Source organism: Aspergillus glaucus (genome assembly GCF_001890805.1).
Source record: "Aspergillus glaucus CBS 516.65 unplaced genomic scaffold ASPGLscaffold_21, whole genome shotgun sequence".
NCBI lineage: Eukaryota > Fungi > Ascomycota > Eurotiomycetes > Eurotiales > Aspergillaceae > Aspergillus > Aspergillus glaucus.
In genome coordinates this window covers 136181-154678 of record NW_019170473.1, presented here as the reverse complement: position 1 = coordinate 154678, position 18498 = coordinate 136181, and the positions used below count along the sequence as shown (strand labels likewise).

At 48.9% G+C, this 18498-nt stretch overlaps 9 protein-coding genes across 9 annotated transcripts; 5 read left to right on the top strand and 4 right to left on the bottom strand.

Moving 5' to 3' along the window:
* Positions 1-966: 966 nt before the first annotated feature.
* ASPGLDRAFT_798288 (TDT family transporter) lies at positions 967-2821 on the bottom strand. Its single transcript, XM_022550036.1, has 5 exons — positions 2436-2821; positions 2005-2373; positions 1654-1950; positions 1302-1590; positions 967-1244 (listed from the first exon to the last, which is right to left on the bottom strand). The coding sequence occupies exons 1-5, from the start codon at positions 2726-2728 to the stop codon at positions 1095-1097; spliced, it is 1398 nt and encodes a 465-aa protein (XP_022397585.1). The 5' UTR covers positions 2729-2821; the 3' UTR covers positions 967-1094.
* Positions 2822-3703: 882 nt separating this feature from the next.
* Positions 3704-4827, bottom strand: ASPGLDRAFT_38502 (aldo/keto reductase family protein; the record flags this gene model as incomplete). Its single annotated transcript, XM_022544952.1, has 2 exons — positions 3704-4203; positions 4296-4827. The coding sequence occupies 2 exons, from the start codon at positions 4825-4827 to the stop codon at positions 3704-3706; spliced, it is 1032 nt and encodes a 343-aa protein (XP_022397584.1).
* Positions 4828-5435: 608 nt separating this feature from the next.
* ASPGLDRAFT_50855 (aspartate/glutamate racemase family protein) lies at positions 5436-6375 on the top strand. The gene has a single exon (XM_022547397.1). The coding sequence runs from the start codon at positions 5506-5508 to the stop codon at positions 6364-6366; it is 861 nt and encodes a 286-aa protein (XP_022397583.1). The 5' UTR covers positions 5436-5505; the 3' UTR covers positions 6367-6375.
* Positions 6376-6543: 168 nt separating this feature from the next.
* On the top strand, positions 6544-8538 carry ASPGLDRAFT_50854 (gamma-tubulin mipA). Its single transcript, XM_022547396.1, has 8 exons — positions 6544-6596; positions 6689-6729; positions 6800-6912; positions 6971-7024; positions 7074-7256; positions 7315-7518; positions 7571-7657; positions 7709-8538. The coding sequence occupies exons 1-8, from the start codon at positions 6589-6591 to the stop codon at positions 8384-8386; spliced, it is 1368 nt and encodes a 455-aa protein (XP_022397582.1). The 5' UTR covers positions 6544-6588; the 3' UTR covers positions 8387-8538.
* A 1723-nt stretch (positions 8539-10261) lies between these two features.
* Positions 10262-10480, top strand: ASPGLDRAFT_133756 (uncharacterized protein; the record flags this gene model as incomplete). Its single annotated transcript, XM_022541237.1, has 1 exon — positions 10262-10480. The coding sequence occupies one exon, from the start codon at positions 10262-10264 to the stop codon at positions 10478-10480; it is 219 nt and encodes a 72-aa protein (XP_022397581.1).
* A 560-nt stretch (positions 10481-11040) lies between these two features.
* On the bottom strand, positions 11041-11573 carry ASPGLDRAFT_28530 (uncharacterized protein; the record flags this gene model as incomplete). Its single annotated transcript, XM_022543767.1, has 3 exons — positions 11041-11062; positions 11119-11216; positions 11286-11573. The coding sequence occupies 3 exons, from the start codon at positions 11571-11573 to the stop codon at positions 11041-11043; spliced, it is 408 nt and encodes a 135-aa protein (XP_022397580.1).
* A 1613-nt stretch (positions 11574-13186) lies between these two features.
* ASPGLDRAFT_50849 (MFS transporter) lies at positions 13187-15196 on the top strand. The gene is made up of 6 exons (XM_022547395.1): positions 13187-13359; positions 13406-13426; positions 13473-13530; positions 13581-14260; positions 14312-14414; positions 14468-15196. Exons 1-6 carry the CDS (start codon positions 13261-13263, stop codon positions 14971-14973), a joined length of 1467 nt encoding a protein of 488 aa, XP_022397579.1. The 5' UTR covers positions 13187-13260; the 3' UTR covers positions 14974-15196.
* A 479-nt stretch (positions 15197-15675) lies between these two features.
* On the top strand, positions 15676-16824 carry ASPGLDRAFT_133866 (agmatine deiminase family protein; the record flags this gene model as incomplete). The annotated part of the gene is made up of 1 exon (XM_022541249.1): positions 15676-16824. One exon carries the CDS (start codon positions 15676-15678, stop codon positions 16822-16824), a length of 1149 nt encoding a protein of 382 aa, XP_022397578.1.
* On the bottom strand, positions 16653-18410 carry ASPGLDRAFT_797545 (serine/threonine-protein phosphatase 2A activator). Its single transcript, XM_022550033.1, has 2 exons — positions 16919-18410; positions 16653-16870 (listed from the first exon to the last, which is right to left on the bottom strand). Exon 1 carries the CDS (start codon positions 18224-18226, stop codon positions 16934-16936), a length of 1293 nt encoding a protein of 430 aa, XP_022397577.1. The 5' UTR covers positions 18227-18410; the 3' UTR covers positions 16653-16870; positions 16919-16933.
* Positions 18411-18498: the final 88 nt, after the last annotated feature.

Sequence of the window (18498 nt, the reverse complement as noted above, 5' to 3'; positions counted from 1 at the left end):
GTAATATGTACTGTAAGAAAAAGAGCGAGAGAAAGGCTGTGATGCTGCTGCGGCCACGTCTGCCAAGAATAGCAGTAGCCAGCAACAGGACGAGGATACACGGTCCAGCCGCAACAAGGCACCCTTAGAGCAGGGGTCTAACAGAGAGAGAATAGAGAAGAAGTAGGAAGAATTGTAGTAAGAAGTAATGAGTTGAGCTATCAAAATATAAAATAAGGGAAGGCAATGACAGGAAAGGCTGTCAGGGTCCGGAGAGCGACACCGTCGAAGAACTCCAGAAAAAAAGAACATACGCGGGAAACACTGAGGCACCGTCGCGCTATTCTATATTCAGCTAGTGGCGGACCACTCAACACGTGAGACAGGTGTGACCGCTTTCCGAATACGAGCTCAGTTCTCCGTTAATTTGCCCGATGCGGTAAGAAGACACCTGGCCCGAGATGGAGAAGTCCACGCAATCTCCGGGTTGGCATGACTAACACCTGCAAATTTGTGCACAAACCCATTCCTGTTATGTAGCATTGGATTCTCGCTTTCTGGGCGTGTTGAATTTGCCTGAGAGAGCCTAGTATGTAACCCTGTAAGGCGGTGTCAGTCTCCAGCCTCCTTGGCGTTACTTGAAGCGTTGACTGCTTTGCTCTGGTAGATCGGCCAGTGTGCTCAAGCGCTTATTACATTAATCTCTTAAGACCATTAGACTACATATTCATTAGTATATTTCTGCGCAAACCAAGTACAACTGTACGTAGTGTGTACTCCGTACAGAGTAGCACCGTACCTGAATGCTACCCCTGTGCTACTCAACCCCACTGTTTACTCCTGCCGTTACCAGGCACTATTCCCGATCTGCACTAGCCCAAAAGAGCTTATCCAGATTACCAGCCAATAAAGTTACATATATCTATCATAGCGGGTCGCTCTGCAGCCATTGTGCAGTCCTCTACAGTAGTAATGATGTCGACCACTGTCAAGGTAGAGACAATTTGATCTATTATACTATACAAGTCAATCTAGAACGGTATTAAGTGCCAACGCCATATCAGGATCCAGATCGTATCTCATAGAAATTCAAAACAAATATACCTAATCTTTTTCTATCCCAAATACGCTGAAAGCCTCTTCCTTTCTTGTTTATCCCTCATCTCCGCCAGAGCAGGGTCGACAAGAAGTCTCCCAGAGACTGTTCCTCTCAGTGTGCCCACCGAGACAAGTATCCAAAGAATGACGACACACAATGAAAGTATCTAGATGTTTCAGTTAGCCAGGGGGTTCTTATGAGGTTCAGTTGTTTGTTGACATACCGTTCCAATGACCTTGAAGAATGAAGAATCCATCTCCATACCGAGCTGGCAAGTAGCCAGGGCATATGCTCCCAGCGGGAAAGTGAAACCCCACCAACCAATGTTGAAGGGGAACTTCTTGCATCGCAGAATCGATGCGGATGCAAAGAAGAGCCATACCAGCCCGAATGCCCAGAAAACAAGCGCCGTCATGAATCCCATTGCGTACACAGTGGGAATGATGGACTTGTCAAATAGGAAACTAGACTTGGCGAATGTCTCTTTTGCAGTAAGTCCAAGTTTCAAGGCCCTAGACGCAGAAGTTTATCAGTTATATCATTCTTGCAAAGTTGGTGACAGGCATAAGACTTACGAGAAAGCGCCAGATCCGAGGGGGCCCATAGGCAGGAAGACGCTCACAATAGTCTCCTTTGGGGGCAACTTGTGGATCGTGAGTCGTTGGAAGTAGATGACAAACACCATCAATGACAGGGGAACTCCGATTCCCCATAGGATATAACTTGCGACGATCACCCCGAACGCTTGGTCCGGATCCGGAAGGACTTGGGCGACAATGCCGCCAGTCCCAGAAGCAACGACACAAGTGACAATCGGCATAAGCCAAACGGCTGTCATGGTCGAAAGGTGTGTATCCTTGTTGGATAACATGCTACATCAGGGTTAGCTCAAGCTTTTCCTGAGATAGCGTGATCCGGGGACGCACAGCGAAAATGGTAACGACAGAGCGCACAGAACCGAAATGGCAGCATCAAGTGACCACAACGCCAGCGCGAATTCTGCAGCCCATGTCCCCCAAGCCGGCACACACACGAGACAAAACATGTTGACGATAGTAGAGAGACCCATCGGGAATGCGCCAAGGAACATCGCTTGCACCGGATGGAATATGACGGCTCTGATCGTTTTGGGATACATGGTGTATCGAATTATACTGAGTATGCAACCGGCTATGAAAAGGAAGACGTTAAGGGCGAAGATCACAATCGAGATCCATCGTAGCCAGTAGCCATTGTAAGGGAGAACGTTGAGGAGTGTCGAAACGATGCCAGTTCCCATGATCACGGAGAACCACCTATTCACATCACGGCTCGTTAATTTTCATCATGAATCCTGATGAATGAGAGGGTGACATACGAAGGTGTGAAATTTTGAACCATTCGTCTCCACCCCGGGTCTCTGACCCTATGGTTGAACTGCCCCGACTGGACACGGGCTTCATAGGTCACCTCTGGCTGGTACCAGGATGCCCTGTTGTCGGCATGGTAATCGTCTCGTAATGTCTCATTGCTGAAGGCAAAATGAACGTCCCTAGCGGTGACTGTGTTCCCATTGTTGACTGTGAGAGAGGAGGGCGGCTGCGTCAGGCGAGAAGGCGTTGCCTTCAACTCCTTGTCCTCGCTTATTGGCAAAATCGAGTCCTCGCCCATGATCGAAGCAGGGATGGCAAGTTGGAAAGAAGGCTAGCACACAGCGAAAAGAAGATTTGCGATAGAACAATGAAAGATTGTCCTTCTCTTCGCCGGCACTTTTATCTTTTTTCTTCCCTTCTTCCTGATATTTGAAGAAGAAAGAAAAGAGAAAGATGCCCGACAGTCTGTTACATTTCTGCAAAAGATGGATCGGCCCAGGGGGTACGAAGAAAGTTTGCGGCACGACCAAACGACGTGTGCTCCCCGTAATTGGTATCGACAAATCTATGGTACCAGACGGCGATTGATTCGGAGACGGTTCCTGCATTATGGAGCCATTGCCCTGGAACCGAGCCAACCGCAGCGCTGGATAGTCACCGAAGCTCAACACTATTGTTTTTGATTCCACAGTTGCAAAGCCCTTCGGAGCAAACCTAGTTCCTGGGATATGGGATCAGCTCCGCTATTGGTGATAATAGGGTTAAACCAGAGAGTCTGTAGCTGAAAAGTCAAATTTTAATCTCCACGGGGGGAACTTTATACGGAGAGTGTCCCGAGTAAGTCGTCCTATCATGCCGGTCAATGGCTGCCTGTCCATTATTCACAAGCTTCTTTTTTTGTGCTCTGCCCGGTTGCTTCTTCCGTTAGACCGTATTATTGAAGTTCTTTTTTTTTTTTTTTTTTTTTTTTGTGCCTGTCTCACTTGATCCCAGCGGAGATCTAAAGTTGTTGATCAAGGTTTTCCGGTTCGTTGTTCATCTAGTTTCCGCGGAGTACAATAATGAGATGCACTCTGCAGGTGCAGTGTACTAAAAGTTAAGAATGTGCGATCTCCTGCGTTACTCCGCACGGGTGTAAGGAATGTGTTTGAAATGAAAGGCAAAAAAGCCGGTTTGATTATTGTGTTGTGTTTCCACATACTGTTGCAATCAGACAATGGGTCCACGCGCAAAGTTGAGAATAATTTTAATTCTGCGATCGCCAGTTTCCAGCTCAGGATTTTGCACCAAACGTGTCGTAGGTGTACTTTAGCTCAAGATGCCAATAGTTCGGGGCGGTTGGTTTCGCAACCAACCACGCCTTATCCAAGGCTTCGACTACCTCCTCGGGCAACGGGCCCTTCTGAATGTCTCGAAGGTTGTGTTCCAACTGTTCGAAGCTACTCATGCCAAGGATAACGCCGTCGCGGCCGTTGCCATCCATCTTTAGTAACGAGTGATGATGAACCCAGCGCAGAGCAGTCTCAGCCATGGTTAACCCATGCTTCTCCACGGCAGGCTCAATAATTCGGAGCGCATCAAAGGTCGCATCTTTGAAGTAGCGTGTCCGGTACAGTGCGCCCGTGGCGGACTGGTCACTGTACCGTCCTTCCATGGGCACATCCTTGGCCTTGTATTTACCAGACAGGATACCACCAGCAAGAGGGTTGTAAATGACAATGTCAATCCCGTAACGTCTACAAGCATGCACGAGTTCGGTTTCGATGGAGCGAGCTATGGATTGATGTGTCTTTAGTTAGCGTGGGTCTAATGCATGCAGGGGTCGCTTTGCCCGAGGTTCAACTCAAGAGTTGGTTCGAACTTACTTATGGCATTGTACATCGCTTGGTAGATGGTCGGACGCACCCAACCCCTCTCATTGCAGATTGTCACGATCTCAGCGACCTCGAATGCGGTGTAGTTGCTCAGTCCCAGTTGCACAAACTTCCCCTCCTTGTGCAACTTGTTGACCTCCTCCAGGGTTTCCGTGAAGGGCACGGACCGATCGGGGGCATGCAAGTAAAAAATATCGACTTGATCAGTTTGCAGCTCCTTCAGGGAGATCCCCACGTTCTCCCGGAGGACGTTCGCCTTGTGGTCCCCGGGTGTCTTCGGATACCACTTGGTGGCCAGCGTCAGGCCGCGTTCTTTCCATTTGGCCTGAGCCGTGAAGGCCTCTTGTTCGCCTGCTACGTATAACCGAGCGGTATCGACTTCATTGAAACCTTGCTGTTGGAAATAGTCGAGACATTTGTCGAGGGACGACAGGCGGGTACCCTTGGATTCAGTTCCCTCCGGACCGAACGTCATCAATCCCAGGATCGCCCTGGGAACTGGATTCTGGGCGATCAATGGCATTTTCTTCTCTTTTTCCTGGTCAATGAATTGACAATGCGAAGATAATTGAATCTGAGAGCGTTCGAGGTTGATGTTAAGTAGTCGGGATTTGAACAATAGCGGGGCAGATATGTTGTCATGGAGGTATTCTGGAGTAGTAGTCGGCAATAGAAACATCCGCCTAGTGAAACTACTCTATTGATAGAATTGATATATTTGCTCTCTAAAGTCTTTCAGGACGCCTACAGAGGTGTACGTCTCACTGTTTAAAGGTACTGTGCTCTCAACATGACGACTATGAGAGAGAGCATAATTAGCTTCCGGCTTCTAGACACATGCAGACCTTCAAGATTGATGAATCAGTGACACATATTACTCCGGAATTCGTTGTCCATTGGGTGGTACTGAGTTGAGATGGCGCAGGAGGATAAAGGAAAATCAGGAAGATCAAAGATGTAAAAAGTACAAGGAGAGATGCAAATGAGATACCACTCCATATAGGCAACACTCTGAACCCTTCTCATGTCAACAAAATAGAACTAGGAAAAATTAAACAGCTATAATAAGATAACATAATGCTAATTAGATACGAAAATAGACATTATCATGCCCAGATATCAAGCAGTGGTGTCGGCGGCGAGATGAAAATAAATACATCGAGCAGCTTCGTTAAAGCAGCGGACACAAAACCCCTCCATCATGGCAAACCAGCCCCAATTCTCGATCCTGGTGATCAACCCCAACACTTCAACTTCTATGACAGAAGCCTTGAAGCCTATCCTAGAAAGCCTCCGATATTCAGATATCCACTTTGATTACTTCACAGCACCGTCGACAGAATCCGTGACTCTCGACAACCGCACCATTCACGGCATTCCCAGCATCAATTCCGGGGAAGATTCGGTGGCTTCAGCTTTACATTGCAGACCGTTCGTCGAGCCTCTTGTGCCTAAATACGATGGCTTCCTAGTAGCCTGCTACTCTGCCCACCCGCTCGTGGGCATGCTGAAAGAGGCTATCCAGAAACATGAAGAAACACACCCCACCGGTCCGAGAAAATACGTGACAGGGATATTCGAAGCCAGCATCGTCACCTCCTTGTCCTTGATCAGCTCATTCCGAATGACAGGAGAGCCAGGATTCCACAAAGCCCAGGTCCCAGATACATTCGGAATCGTATCGACGGGCAGCACCTGGGAAGCTGAACTCAGCTATGCAGTCAAAGACATGCTCGTTAGCTCCGGCAGCAATACCAAAGCCTCGACTATGCGCTTCGCCGGCGTAGCCACTACTGGACTTACTGCTGTTGAGCTTCATACCACCCCACCGGAAGAGGTGAGACGGAGAACCAGCGATGCAACGGAGCGACTTCTTCAGGGTACTTCAGCACCTGTTGGTGCGATTTGCATGGGATGCGCTGGTATGGCGGGTATGGAGGAAGCTGTGCGAGAGGGTTGTGTCAAGGCTTATGACAAGCAGCAAGGGAATCGTGTGAAGATTGTGGATGGTGTAGTGGCCGGGGCTGGGATGCTGGTGACGGCTTGTAAAGCGGGATTCTAGTCATGGTGGTTCATAATAGAATTCGCAGGTGTACATAAAAATTAACGAATTTATACTACAATTATCCATCATCTCTGAACCTTGTGTTGCAATTCAAAAACAAAACTTGCCGTTGATAAAGACATTGGCGCCTGAGGCATATGCCCCCAAAAAGTTCCCCCGCAGAAACGCGATCCACGCGTCGCTAACCTACCTCGACTGCTTTGCTGGGGAGTGGACAATATGCCTAGGTATGTCTTTAAATTCATTACACGAATTCTCTGAGCTCCTCAATACCATGCCACTCGTGACTGAGGTTCCATTCCTGCTAATGTCGGCCTAGAGAAATCATCACGATCCAAGCCGGCCAATGCGGCAACAACGGTATGCCATCACCACGATATCGCATGATGACCGCGCATCGCATACAGTTTGCTGATCGGTTCATATACAGTTGGAAGTAATTTTTGGCAGCAGCTTTGCATGGAACATGGAATCAGTCAGGATGGGAACCTAGAAGAATTCGCAACGGAGGGAAATGATCGCAAGGATGTCTTCTTTTATCAGGTACCTCCAACTGCTGTGCATTTATTTATTTAGACAGTTGCTGACTAGGAAACGCCAGAGTGATGATACCAGATATATCCCCCGAGCGATCCTCCTCGACTTAGAACCCAGAGTACGATTTCCTTCGTTGCCGCACAAGATACCGGGCTAAAACGAACCAGGTGCTCAATGCTATCCAAACCGGTCCCTACCGAAACATATACAACCCCGAGAACTTCTTCATCGGACAACAGGGTATCGGAGCCGGGAACAACTGGGGAGCTGGATACTCCGCAGGCGAGGCGGTTCATGAAGAGGTATTCGACATGATCGATCGAGAAGCGGATGGTAGTGATTCATTAGAGGTAGGAGGGCCTCGAAGAACTTAGATTCCATGGCTGCAGGCTCACATATGGGTAACAGGGCTTCATGTTCCTGCATTCGATTGCTGGAGGTACAGGATCGGGTATGGGAAGTTACATCTTGGAGCGGATGAACGATCGATTTCCCAAGAAGTTGATTCAGACTTATTCCGTGTTCCCCGATACGCAAGCTGCAGATGTCGTGGTCAATCCGTATAACAGTATTCTTAGTATGCGACGGTTAACGCAGAATGCGGACTCGGTGGTAAGGCTCCATTTGCTTCTGGCCAATCAACCAAGCTAAAACGTTTATTTAGGTGGTTTTGGATAACGGCGCTCTATCGAGAATTGTTGCAGACAGACTGCACGTACAAGAACCATCATTCCATCAGACAAACCAGTTGGTGGGTGTTCTATCTCATTCCACATGTTTGAGGTGGTGCTAACTACTATAGGTCTCTACTGTCATGTCGGCTTCTACTACAACACTCCGATACCCCGGCTACATGCACAATGACCTGGCTGGAATCCTCGCCTCACTTATCCCGACACCACGCAGCCATTTCCTGATCACATCATACACCCCGTTTACTGGAGACAACATTGAACAGGCCAAGACAATTCGCAAGACGACCGTTCTGGACGTGATGCGTCGTCTCTTGCAGCCGAAGAACCGGATGGTCTCGATTAATCCCAGCAAATCCAGCTGCTATATGAGCATTCTCAACATCATCCAAGGCGAAGCGGACCCGACCGACGTGCACAAGTCGCTGCTGCGAATCCGTGAGCGCCGGCTTGCGTCTTTTATCCCATGGGGCCCTGCCAGCATCCAGGTGGCGCTAACGAAGAAGTCGCCGTACTTGCAGAACACCCACCGAGTCAGTGGACTGATGCTGGCGAATCACACTTCGGTGGCGACCCTGTTCAAGCGGATTGTGCAGCAGTACGATCGGCTGCGAAAGCGTAACGCTTTCCTGGAACAGTACAAGAAGGAGAGTCCATTTTCTGATGGGCTGGGAGAGTTTGACGAAGCGCGCTCTGTGGTCATGGACCTTATTGGCGAATACGAGGCAGCAGAACGGGAGGATTACTTGGACCCAGATGCGGGTAAGGAGAAGGAGATGGGCGTTTAACAATGATCTTCACTTGTTATGGATTTCCTACTTTGATGTCGCTGCTATGTCTCACGGTCTGGTGTACTTCGGCGTTTCTGTTTTCATTTTTTCCCTAATACCAAAAGACATGACACGTAGGAAATGGATTATTGTTACATGGATAACCGTTTCAATGGAGGATCCTTTGGAATCCCAACATGTCAGTGCACTGCGTCCGACGCTGCCGATGCTTATCGGTGTGCAACCACCTTCTGCAGACAGATGCTGTTGAGCTGCCCAGTTGCCACGTCTATCCGTAGATTTGCTGTCCACCGCTGCCAACTGTCGGAGGAGTTGCCTTCACCACGGGAACATTTCAGGTCGAATAAGAACAAACCCCCGATTGCACGGACATCGAAGCGATCGTGAAACGGTCAATGGAGATCAATAAGAGAAAGGGAAATTAAGGGATGGATATCCCGGCGCCTATCTCATTTGTCCCGTTTAATTTTCACTTAGCGTATATACGCCGGAGCATGCATCCGTAAGCTGTAGACCATAACTACTACATACTACTGCAGAGTACATGTACAGAGTACATCCAGTGGAGATGAAAATGGAGATGGAAATGGTTGATCACTGCTGCCCAAGTGAGGGGTTGACGGCACATGATTCGCAGAATGAGGCAGAAGTTAGTTGCCTTGTATTTTCCGCGTCCTAGCATCGCGGCTAGTGGTTATTATTGCCTTTCATCTCTGCCAATTATTAGTTATTCCTGAGGCATATACTAACCTTATAGGGGAAGACTGCTATTATTAGCACAATAGCCTAAACGTCGACATTATTTCGTACAAGTACGTGCTCTGAGCGCCTTTGGAAGGAATGGAATAGCTCAACTACCCTAGTCAGAGTTATTAGATGATCGTTCTCCTGGTCGCGATCAGTATCAGCAATCTGTCACATCAGTTGACACCAATGTGCTTCTGATACGTGGTGGCACAGTTGGCGTTGTGGTTGGATCTCGGAGGACTTGCTAACACAGCAACAGAGAGCGCTCGCCACAAGGAATGTTACTGATGAGTAGAGAGTAGCTACCAGAAACAGAGTACGGAGTATAAATACACGAATCAATGTCTGAATGAAGTAGTATGTTGTATGTATCACGTGATTCGTTCTATCCCTGTACAAACGCCAGCAAAACAAGCCCTGGTTTCACGGATCCTTCTCCTGCAAACAAGCTAACAACACGGTCAATTGGGTCCCCAGGCTCTTCTTCCCTGTAAGCCCCTAATAAATGCCCAAAAAAACTCGAAGCTTCGATGGTCCGCCTTAGATAAGCAGGGTTGCCTCCATGTTGGGAATTGAAAATTGGAGATGGCGCCGTGACTCAGCGGCTTCATACTACGTACCACTATATATCTTCCCTGTTGGATCCGAACCGTGGCTGTTCTTCTTTCTTCTCTTTCTTTTCCCTTCACTGCCACGTTCAATTGACTTTCCATTCTTGTTCTTCTTTAAACAGTTTTTTTTTTTTTTTTTTTTTTCTTTCATTGTCGCCTCCTTTCTTTTGCCTTCCCGTTGCTTCCGATCATCGGGTATTACCAGAGTATATAGAGTTGGGGCTCCCTTTTATCTATCTCACCGCACCCGTCCTCCTGATCCTCTCCTAATCCTCTCTCCTTCATTCCTTGACTCCTCTTCTATCTCCTCCTGACCAGGGTCGTCTTACATCCCTCTCTACAACTACTGCTCTTCAAATAATCCTCTTCCTCCCGGTGGGCTTGAATCCCTTATCTTCCGCCTCTCCTCACCGGGTCGTCTTATCGCCTCCACACCAGCTAGCGCTCACTACCTCACCACCTCACCACCTCACCCTCCTCTCCCGTCTCTGCCATCAAAACCAACTCACACAAAATGCCTCCTCGCAAGCCCAGATGCTCCTTCAAGGAGTGCAAGGAACAAGCTCAGCGCATTGTCGGAGACTGCAGCTTCTGCAGTGGCCACTTTTGCTCCAAGCATCGCATGCTCGAAGCTCACGCCTGCTCCGGTCTGGAAGACTGCAAGAAGGAGTCCCACGCCCGCAATGCCGATAAGTTGAACAGCGAGCGTACACAGGTTATCAAGGGTGTATAACGGGATGGTCCGCATCCCTTCTACACTACTACAACAATCTCGGCGCATTTCGATTGCATTTACTTGCCATTTTTATCCGACGTTGAATTAGCACGGTGTTATTTACAACCTTTTTTGCGATGGCTCCCCCTTTCGCTAGGGTGGTGTCTCGTTTCGGAGCGACATGGTTTACAATGATTTTGGGTTGGGGTGGTTTATCGTTATTTGTCTATTATCTACTTATTTTCCGGGGTATTACACGCATGGCGTTATTATATGGGAATTTGATACTGTTCTATCTTGAATCAATACTTCATCACAGCAATTTAGTATCAACTGAGTATTGTGATTCTATACTCTATCCGCTCATCGTTACCGTCCATTCCGGGAAGCCGGATGATCTGCTGTAGACGTAGCCCTTGGCCGCCTGTTGTCATGTCTCGGAGAGGTATTTCAGCCCGCGACTGATTGTAGTTTGCAACTTGAAAAATGATTTCTTTGCGATTGCACAAGACCAAACCAAAGAAATTTCGCAACAAACAAAATCGCCCACAAAATTGCGCAAAACAAACACATCGATCTCAACCGGGACCAATTTTCGGCCTAAGAAGTCGTCAGCTACCAGTCCATAAATCCGTGTTAGACAAACCAAGACATACATATCATGGTGTTCAGTCAATCCACTGAGATACTTGTTTAATTCTTCAACCCGCTCCTTGTGCGTCTTGAAGCCATCGCGCCTCAGTCGTTCTTGCATCTATTTGTCAATTAGCACCCGTCAAACATGGAACAAAAAAAAAAAAAAAAAAAAAAAAAAGAAACATACCCTCTTCCTCCGAATCTCCTCATATTTCCTCTCCGTCTCAGTCTTCCCAACACCAACAGTCCCCGTCTCCGACCCATACTCATCCTCTCTGCTCTTCTCGCCACCATCCTCCGGCGTAGTCCCCTCTGTCGGAACAACCTCACCACCGGAAGAAGCACCAGTAGCCTCCTTCTCCTTCTTCTTCGCCTTTTTCGCCTTCTTCTTCTCTACCCGGCCGTCGCTCACTTTGCTGCCTTTGAGTTTGAGTTTGCCGCCCCCGCCGGTTGAGTATTCGTCCCCCGGGGGCATTTTGGGTTTTTGTCTGAAAATCGGGTTTGCGCTGGATGTGGGGGATTTACAAGAATATTTCGGGTTTGCTTTTTCTGGCTCTCTGTGATTATTATAGAAGAGATGATCGGGTGTATTTTAAATTCTTGTCTGTTCGTATGTATGGGGTAGTTTGCTTGAAGAGTTGCTCGAGACGAGCCGTTCCGCGGTTGGGAACACGTGATTTTCCTTATTTGGGGTAGCGCTAACCGGATTGGGTTATACTTCCAGATCTCAGAGGCTTCTAGGGGATTCTTTTTGTGAAGAATGGTACTCCGTTGGAGTATTACCAGATAGCTATATCTACCTTTTTTCATAGAGGTACACTGTGTAGGTTGAGAGAAATAAAAAATTTGGTACAGATCCTTCGAGCCTGCTCACTAATTTTTTTGCCATGTGAATGATGACGGTCATTGATAGTGAGCAATGGACAATATTTGAATGGTATGCCCAGGCATTCACCACTGAACCTGCTTTTGACTTGTGGTTAAATTGACAGCTATTTTTATCAATAATAGACACACAGGTTAATGTCAGAGACGACGACAAGGACAGAGTTGGAATTTGCTTTGGTCATTCAAACCGTGCTGGATAAAGTATAGATTTACAAGACCCCTAGCAAAAGTAAGATGCTAAGCTTGATCAGTGCAAGCAACCAAGACGTAGTCTTTCGCCCGTCTTTTACATCCAGCAGCCAGTGAACAACGGCCCATTGTTATACCATGACGAAGCGGGAATACTCATTCATTCTTTGACACCATGATAGTGACAGTCTCCAGAGTATAAATACAATCCATCTTTCTATTTCATACACACACACACCCATCTAGAATCCCCACGTCTCCATGGCTCTCTCACCAAACCCAACCCTAACAGGCAAACAATGCCCTTCTTCTTAAAAGCCCTCTACCTCCACATCCAAACCCACTTCCGCGGCCGAGTAAACACCTCCCTAGACCTCCTCCGACTCCTCGAAGCCGCCCTCCTAGCCGTAACCCACGGCCAAGGAACATTCACTCTCTACGAGAAAAACGACCCGACAAAGCCACATCCAATCCTCGCGGATAGCGACGTGATCGTCGACCTCACATACGGGAGTCTCTCGCGGTGTCCGACGGCGTCGAACGGACAGGGCTGGATGTGCGATGACGGAGAGGAGTTGGTGGAGTTGGCTGATTATTATCTCTTCGAGGAGTTGTGCAATATGCAGGATAAGGTGAGGAATGGGAATCGGAAGCCGTTGACGTCGCCGGCGGTGATGGTTAATGATTATCGGGGTATGTGTGGATTTTCTTGAAAATCGAAGCGTCGCTTTGGCTTTCCTTTTGGATATTGGAAATCCGGCTGACTTGTGTCTTGTGTAGATAGTTGGCTGGCTGGGAGGTCGGTGGAAAGTAAGCTGTAAAGAGGACGGTCCCAGATTAGAACTTCATGTTGTACAGGGCGTCAATGTATGCTCAGCTGGACTGAACTAGAAAGGTAATTTGGATATTTGGGCTGACGAGCAATTTTTAGTAAGACAGAGATGGTGAATAATGGCGAATGTGTTTCTATATAAGCATGATCACATGACGGTTATTTTCTCCAACCTCAAGAAACTTTACGATATCAGTTGTTTGATTAGATACTTTACTCCTTCACTCTTCTCTAAACTTCTCAACCGCTCAACATGACTCCATTTCAGTCCAAAAAGCATGAGCAATGGCAGTGGCAGCTCCGCTCGTCTCAGAGCTTCATTGTCATTGTGGTTTCGCTAGCGATGTTGACGGTAGATATCCCTGGACATGCTTGAGACAACATGGCTAACTGATTAGGACATGTTCATGTACGGCATGGTAAGTATTACTTAACATATAGGATAAACACAATGCTGATCTACAGATTGTCCCCATCATGCCCACGGCCATTGTGAATCGCGCAGGTGTCCCGGATGAGGAGAGTGAGAACAGTCGATCCTGCTTGATACAAGCCTCAGCTAACGCCTAACAGAGGTCTTCTGGACAAGCGTCCTTCTAATTTGCGAATCCGGCACAGCCTTCATCACCAGCCCTCTCTTCGGCTACTTTGTCGACGTCTCCCAATCACGCCAATTCCCCTTCCTCCTCGGCTTGTTCCTCCTCACTATATCCGTGATATTCCTCACCGTTGCGCGGTCCATGACGGGTTTTATAGTTGGGAGATTCCTACAGGGTGGCGCCGCTGCTATGGTCAATGTAGCAGGACTAGCCCTCGTTGTGGATGTGGTCGATAAGGAACATCTGGGAGAGATACTGGGGTATTTGGGCACTGCTAGTATGATTGGCATTATCTCGGGACCGCCGCTGGGTGGACTGGTATATCATGCTGGTGGATATTACGCCGTATGCGCTTTGGCGTTTGCCATGATTGCTGTCGATTTGGTTTTGCGGGTGGTGGTTATTGAGAAGCGGGCTGTAGACCGCTTGGCCAAACCAGTTGATTCACCTGACGACGGCAATGATAATGACGCTATTACGGAAGTGTCTGTAAATGGGTATGCGTCGTTTCCTCGGGATCAGATCGAGGATGCTGTACCCCAGTCCGAGAGCAAGGGGGGCTTTGCTATCTTGACGCTGTTAAAGCAACCACGGATGTTGATCACGTTGTGGGCTTTTGTGGCAGAGGGGATTGTTACGGCTTCTTTTGATGCGGTAGGTCATACTTCTATCTTTGGATTTTACTACGTACTGATGTTGGTATAGACGTTGGTCAGTTTCGTGGAGAAAACATTTGGATGGGGCCCTTTTGAAGGAGGAATCGTCTTCCTCTTACTCGCAATTCCGGCGCTCTTTGACCCAGTGTTCGGTAAGTCTATTATCTTCCCCCCCCCCTTCAGTATATACTGACGTGTAATCTAGGAAACCTAACAGACCGCTACGGCGTCCGCATAATGGCCATCCTCAGTTTCGCAACCGCAACCCCCGTTCTCCTCAGTCTCCAATTCGTCCAAAACAACACCCTCTCCCACAAAATTCTCCTCCCAACCCTAGTCACCCTCGCCGGCCTCACCACCGACCTCGCCCAACCCGCGCTCTTCCTCGAAACCCAACTAGTCGTTGACAGCATGGAAGCCCACAACCCAGGCGTTTTTGGTGAGAAGGGAGCCGTGGCACAGGCTTTCAGCTTACAGGTCATGGCGAGCTTTGCGGGTCTTATGCTGGGGCCTATGGTGGGTGGGTTTCTGAGTGATCGGTTTGGATGGTCAGCTATGGCGTGGTCGTTGGGGTTGTTGACTGCTGTTACGGCTGGGCCAATGGTGTTTTTGAGTGGTGCTGGTGCTGGTGCCTCCAGTGCCAGTGCCGATGATGGTGATGAGGAACGGGGTGCGGGACAGCGAGAGCCTCTATTGGAGGGAGGATGGTGATCGTGTGATCTCTTTCTTAAAATGCCACCAGGGTGAGCATATAACAGCGCGGGGGCTGATGTGAGCCCGATGGATCTCGAATCGGACTGAGAAATGGGTGCGAAAACGGCCAGAAAGGGAAATATTTGCATTTTATATATTTAGCTCATTACACGTAGTATAGCTACTTAGGATTTTTACAATGACACTGCATTGCACTACAGATGTGCGCAGCTGACTGGTCAAGCCCTCTGTGCTCTATGCTATGGACTTCGTCATAATCTGGGGTAAGCAGAACAACGCATTCCTTCTAGGCTGAAGGCATGTTGTTTTTTTTTTACACAAGGCTACTGCTTGTAATGCTAAGCAGGATAAACCCAGCTAGGGCTGAACAGCTGCGACTGCTATTTAGTGTATTTCGCTAAGAGCAGCTACTTTTGGATATTCATATCGTGTCTTCTAGGCAGCCGGTTAGGTTCATGTACAACAATAAGCCCCAGAATGATGCTGACTGAATAGTGACACAGGCCAGCGAATACGGAATATCTGGAGTAATTGCCTCAGGACAGCTCGGAGAAGATGTATATATATATCGGTGCAACCGTTCTCGACTTGACTCAAGACAGACAGACACGATCGATCCACTACATTTACCACCAAGCAAGCCACTAACACAACTACAACTACAACTGGAACTACAACTGGAACTATAACACCACCACCATGACTGAACCCATCACAGACGGCAACTTCATCTTCCCCGCCGAATCCGAACCCCACGAAGCCACCATCCTCGGCTTTCCCTCCCTAGTCTCCGTCCCAACCCCCTACTACGAACCCAGCTGCGCCGAAATCACCGGCCTCGCCGCCGCCATTGCCCACTTCGAGCCCGTCCGCCTCTACACGCGCCCCGAAGACATCCCCTTCGCCCAGAAATACGTCGCCGAGATAGTCCCGCCCAACCTCCAGGAGCGCGTCAGTATCATCCCGATTGAGGTTAACCACTGCTGGGTGCGGGACACGGGTCCCGTGTACGTGCACGATGCGTCGGGGCGGTTCCCCGGGGAGCGGCTTGCGATTAGTTTCGATTTCAACGAGTGGGGTGAGAAGAGGCCGTGGGATGTGTCGAATGGGAATGACTATGGGTTGAATTGGCCGACGCCGAGTGTGGAGCAGCTTGAGGAGAATACGCTGTTTGCGAGGAAGGTAATTGAGGGTGATGTTGACCCGAAGCCGGTGAGACGGGTTGTGCCGAGGATTAAGGCGGAGGGGGGTGCGTTTGTGGTTGATGGGGATGGGACGTTGATTATCTCGGAGAGTTGCATTATTGATGAGCCGAGGAATCCGGGGATGAGCAAGGCGGATATTGAGGAGGAGTTGAAGAGGTTGCTGGGCGTGGAGAAGATTATCTGGTGTCCTGGACGGAAGAATATGGATATCACGGATGCGCATCTTGATGCGGAGGTGAGGTTTATTCGGCCCGGTGTTGTGCTGTGGTCGCGGCATCATCCGGATTCCGATCAGGAGTGGTTGGATGTCTCGCATGAAGTTCTGATTGCGTTGAAGAACGAGACTGATGCGAAGGGGCGGAAGTTGAAGATTATCCCCGTTGACGAGGTTAATGGGGATGAGGTGCCGAAGAATGATGATTATGAGGAGGTGGTTTGCAGTTATATCAACTTTTATTTCTGCAATGGGGGTGTTGTCATTCCCAAGTTTGGGGTTGAGCCTTATGACTCGAAGGCGCGGGATGTTATTCAGGCCGCTATGCCGGACCGTGAGGTGCGACAGGTGTATATGCATGCCATTCCCATTACTGGGGGTGTTATCCATTGTACCACTCAGCAGGTGCCTGCCGTGAAGAAGGACTAGATGTATGCAGTTCGAGATAGGTCTAAATTGCAAGATGTTTTCATTCCTGTCTACGTTAGATGCATTATGAATATAAGGTATTATTCATACGGACCATATTATTGTAGATTTAATCGAATGGAATCGGGCGTAAGCCTGTTCCTCCCATGCGTCTTCGCATCTCTGCTCCAGCTGCGATGGTACTCGGTACTTTAATACCACAGCAATCACCGCCAAAATTATCGTGCGCATGGTTGGGATGGGCATGACCATCTCCGCACTCAGGCCCATGGTCATGAGCCTCCCCCAACTCGTCAGCTCCCTCTCCCATGCCCGGAGCTGCGGGGAGGAGACTGCCAAATAAGAAATGTTGCATGATGGGAAGTTTCCCAAGAACTTCTTTGACAAGCATCTTCTTCATCCCGCTTTCTACCTTGGACCAGTTTCGAGCGCCAGAGATGTCGTCCAACATAGGACTGTGCCACCGTAGCCCTTTCACAGTCTTCACACTGTCTACCCACCGCACTTGGTCCAGATAGATATACTTGTCTCCCTCCTCGTCCAGGACTGCCGTATTATGGATACCCAATGGCGTGATGTACGGATGGCTCACGAGCTGCGCAGCCCCGAACAGGAAAGGAAGGAAATGGTAGTCATCGAGACCCCATACACCATGCGAGCCGGCAGGCTCGAGATAATAAGTGCTCTGAACCTGTCGCATCAGGTGCATATAATCGATATAAACCCGGAACACGATGACCGGGAAGTCAGACGGCGCGATGAGTCCCACCTGATGAAGGCACAGCAGCCACATCATGAAGTTCAACTCATGTCCGGACCCATAATCCAACCGATCCCGCGATCCCAAGGAGTGAATCAAGTATGTCTTGATCTCATCGACCGCTGCATCGTCCTGCAGTCCCAAAATGCCCTTGTGCCACGATGCACTCTGCGCAGTCACATCATCAAACAGATCTCGGAATGCAGGGTTTCCGAATCTCGATCCACCTTGATCTAGCGCCGGATATTGTTCCACCAGCGCCTTCATGCGTTCCACAACAGACAAAATATTCGAGACGGAAGGGGAGGCCGGCTTGTCATTGAACTCAGTAACCGCACGTCCGCGTACCGAATCCGACAATCCAAATATGAACGCAAGGACGAGAGAATATGTCGGCGAGGAAGCAAACGATTCATGATCCTTGTGCGAAAGAATTCGACGTATCGGACGGGAATATTCATGAGATGACAGGTCTGGCGGCGAAGGGAGAGGAGGGGTCACCGGTGCGGGCTCTTTGGAGGATGAAGAGGAAGAGGGGGCGGCGTTGGACTTGCGGCGGGTATTGCGCAGTTCAGATAATTTCTTGGATAGATCGACTTTGGTCGTTGACCCGGAATTCATATCAGCCATGTCTGATGCCATATTGGGACGTCTGTTGAAGCGTTTTGATGTGATGGCAAAGCAGTACCTTGGGTGGTGGACAACAATGAGGACCTTCACCGCCTGCCGTTGCAGGATTATGACGCCATGGCCCAATCAGGACTAGCGTATATGCTAGCCACAAGGGGCTAAGTCATATCGAGCATGTGATCAGCGCACTGCCCGATTCGGCTAGACCAGCATAGCTCTTTGAAGGCTGATATGAAGAATACAGATATCTTTTTTGTCGTATTCACTTAACAAGTAAAGAGGAG

Bases quoted from the DNA above. Each gene is read 5' to 3' on its own strand.
- ASPGLDRAFT_798288 (XM_022550036.1), bottom strand. From the start codon at position 2,728: ATGGGCGAGGACTCGATTTTGCCAATAAGCGAGGACAAGGAGTTGAAG. The intron at 2,374-2,435 runs GTATGTCACCCT...TGATGTGAATAG, and splicing joins GTTCAAAATTTCACACCTTC to GTGGTTCTCCGTGATCATGG. The intron at 1,951-2,004 runs GTGCGTCCCCGG...ACCCTGATGTAG, and splicing joins CTGTCGTTACCATTTTCGCT to CATGTTATCCAACAAGGATA.
- ASPGLDRAFT_50855 (XM_022547397.1), top strand. From the start codon at position 5,506: ATGGCAAACCAGCCCCAATTCTCGATCCTGGTGATCAACCCCAACACT.
- ASPGLDRAFT_50854 (XM_022547396.1), top strand. The intron at 7,257-7,314 runs GTAGGAGGGCCT...TATGGGTAACAG, and splicing joins ATGGTAGTGATTCATTAGAG to GGCTTCATGTTCCTGCATTC. The intron at 7,519-7,570 runs GTAAGGCTCCAT...ACGTTTATTTAG, and splicing joins CGCAGAATGCGGACTCGGTG to GTGGTTTTGGATAACGGCGC.
- ASPGLDRAFT_50849 (XM_022547395.1), top strand. From the start codon at position 13,261: ATGACTCCATTTCAGTCCAAAAAGCATGAGCAATGGCAGTGGCAGCTC. The intron at 13,427-13,472 runs GTAAGTATTACT...GCTGATCTACAG, and splicing joins ACATGTTCATGTACGGCATG to ATTGTCCCCATCATGCCCAC. The intron at 14,415-14,467 runs GTAAGTCTATTA...CGTGTAATCTAG, and splicing joins GCTCTTTGACCCAGTGTTCG to GAAACCTAACAGACCGCTAC.
- ASPGLDRAFT_797545 (XM_022550033.1), bottom strand. From the start codon at position 18,226: ATGGCATCAGACATGGCTGATATGAATTCCGGGTCAACGACCAAAGTC.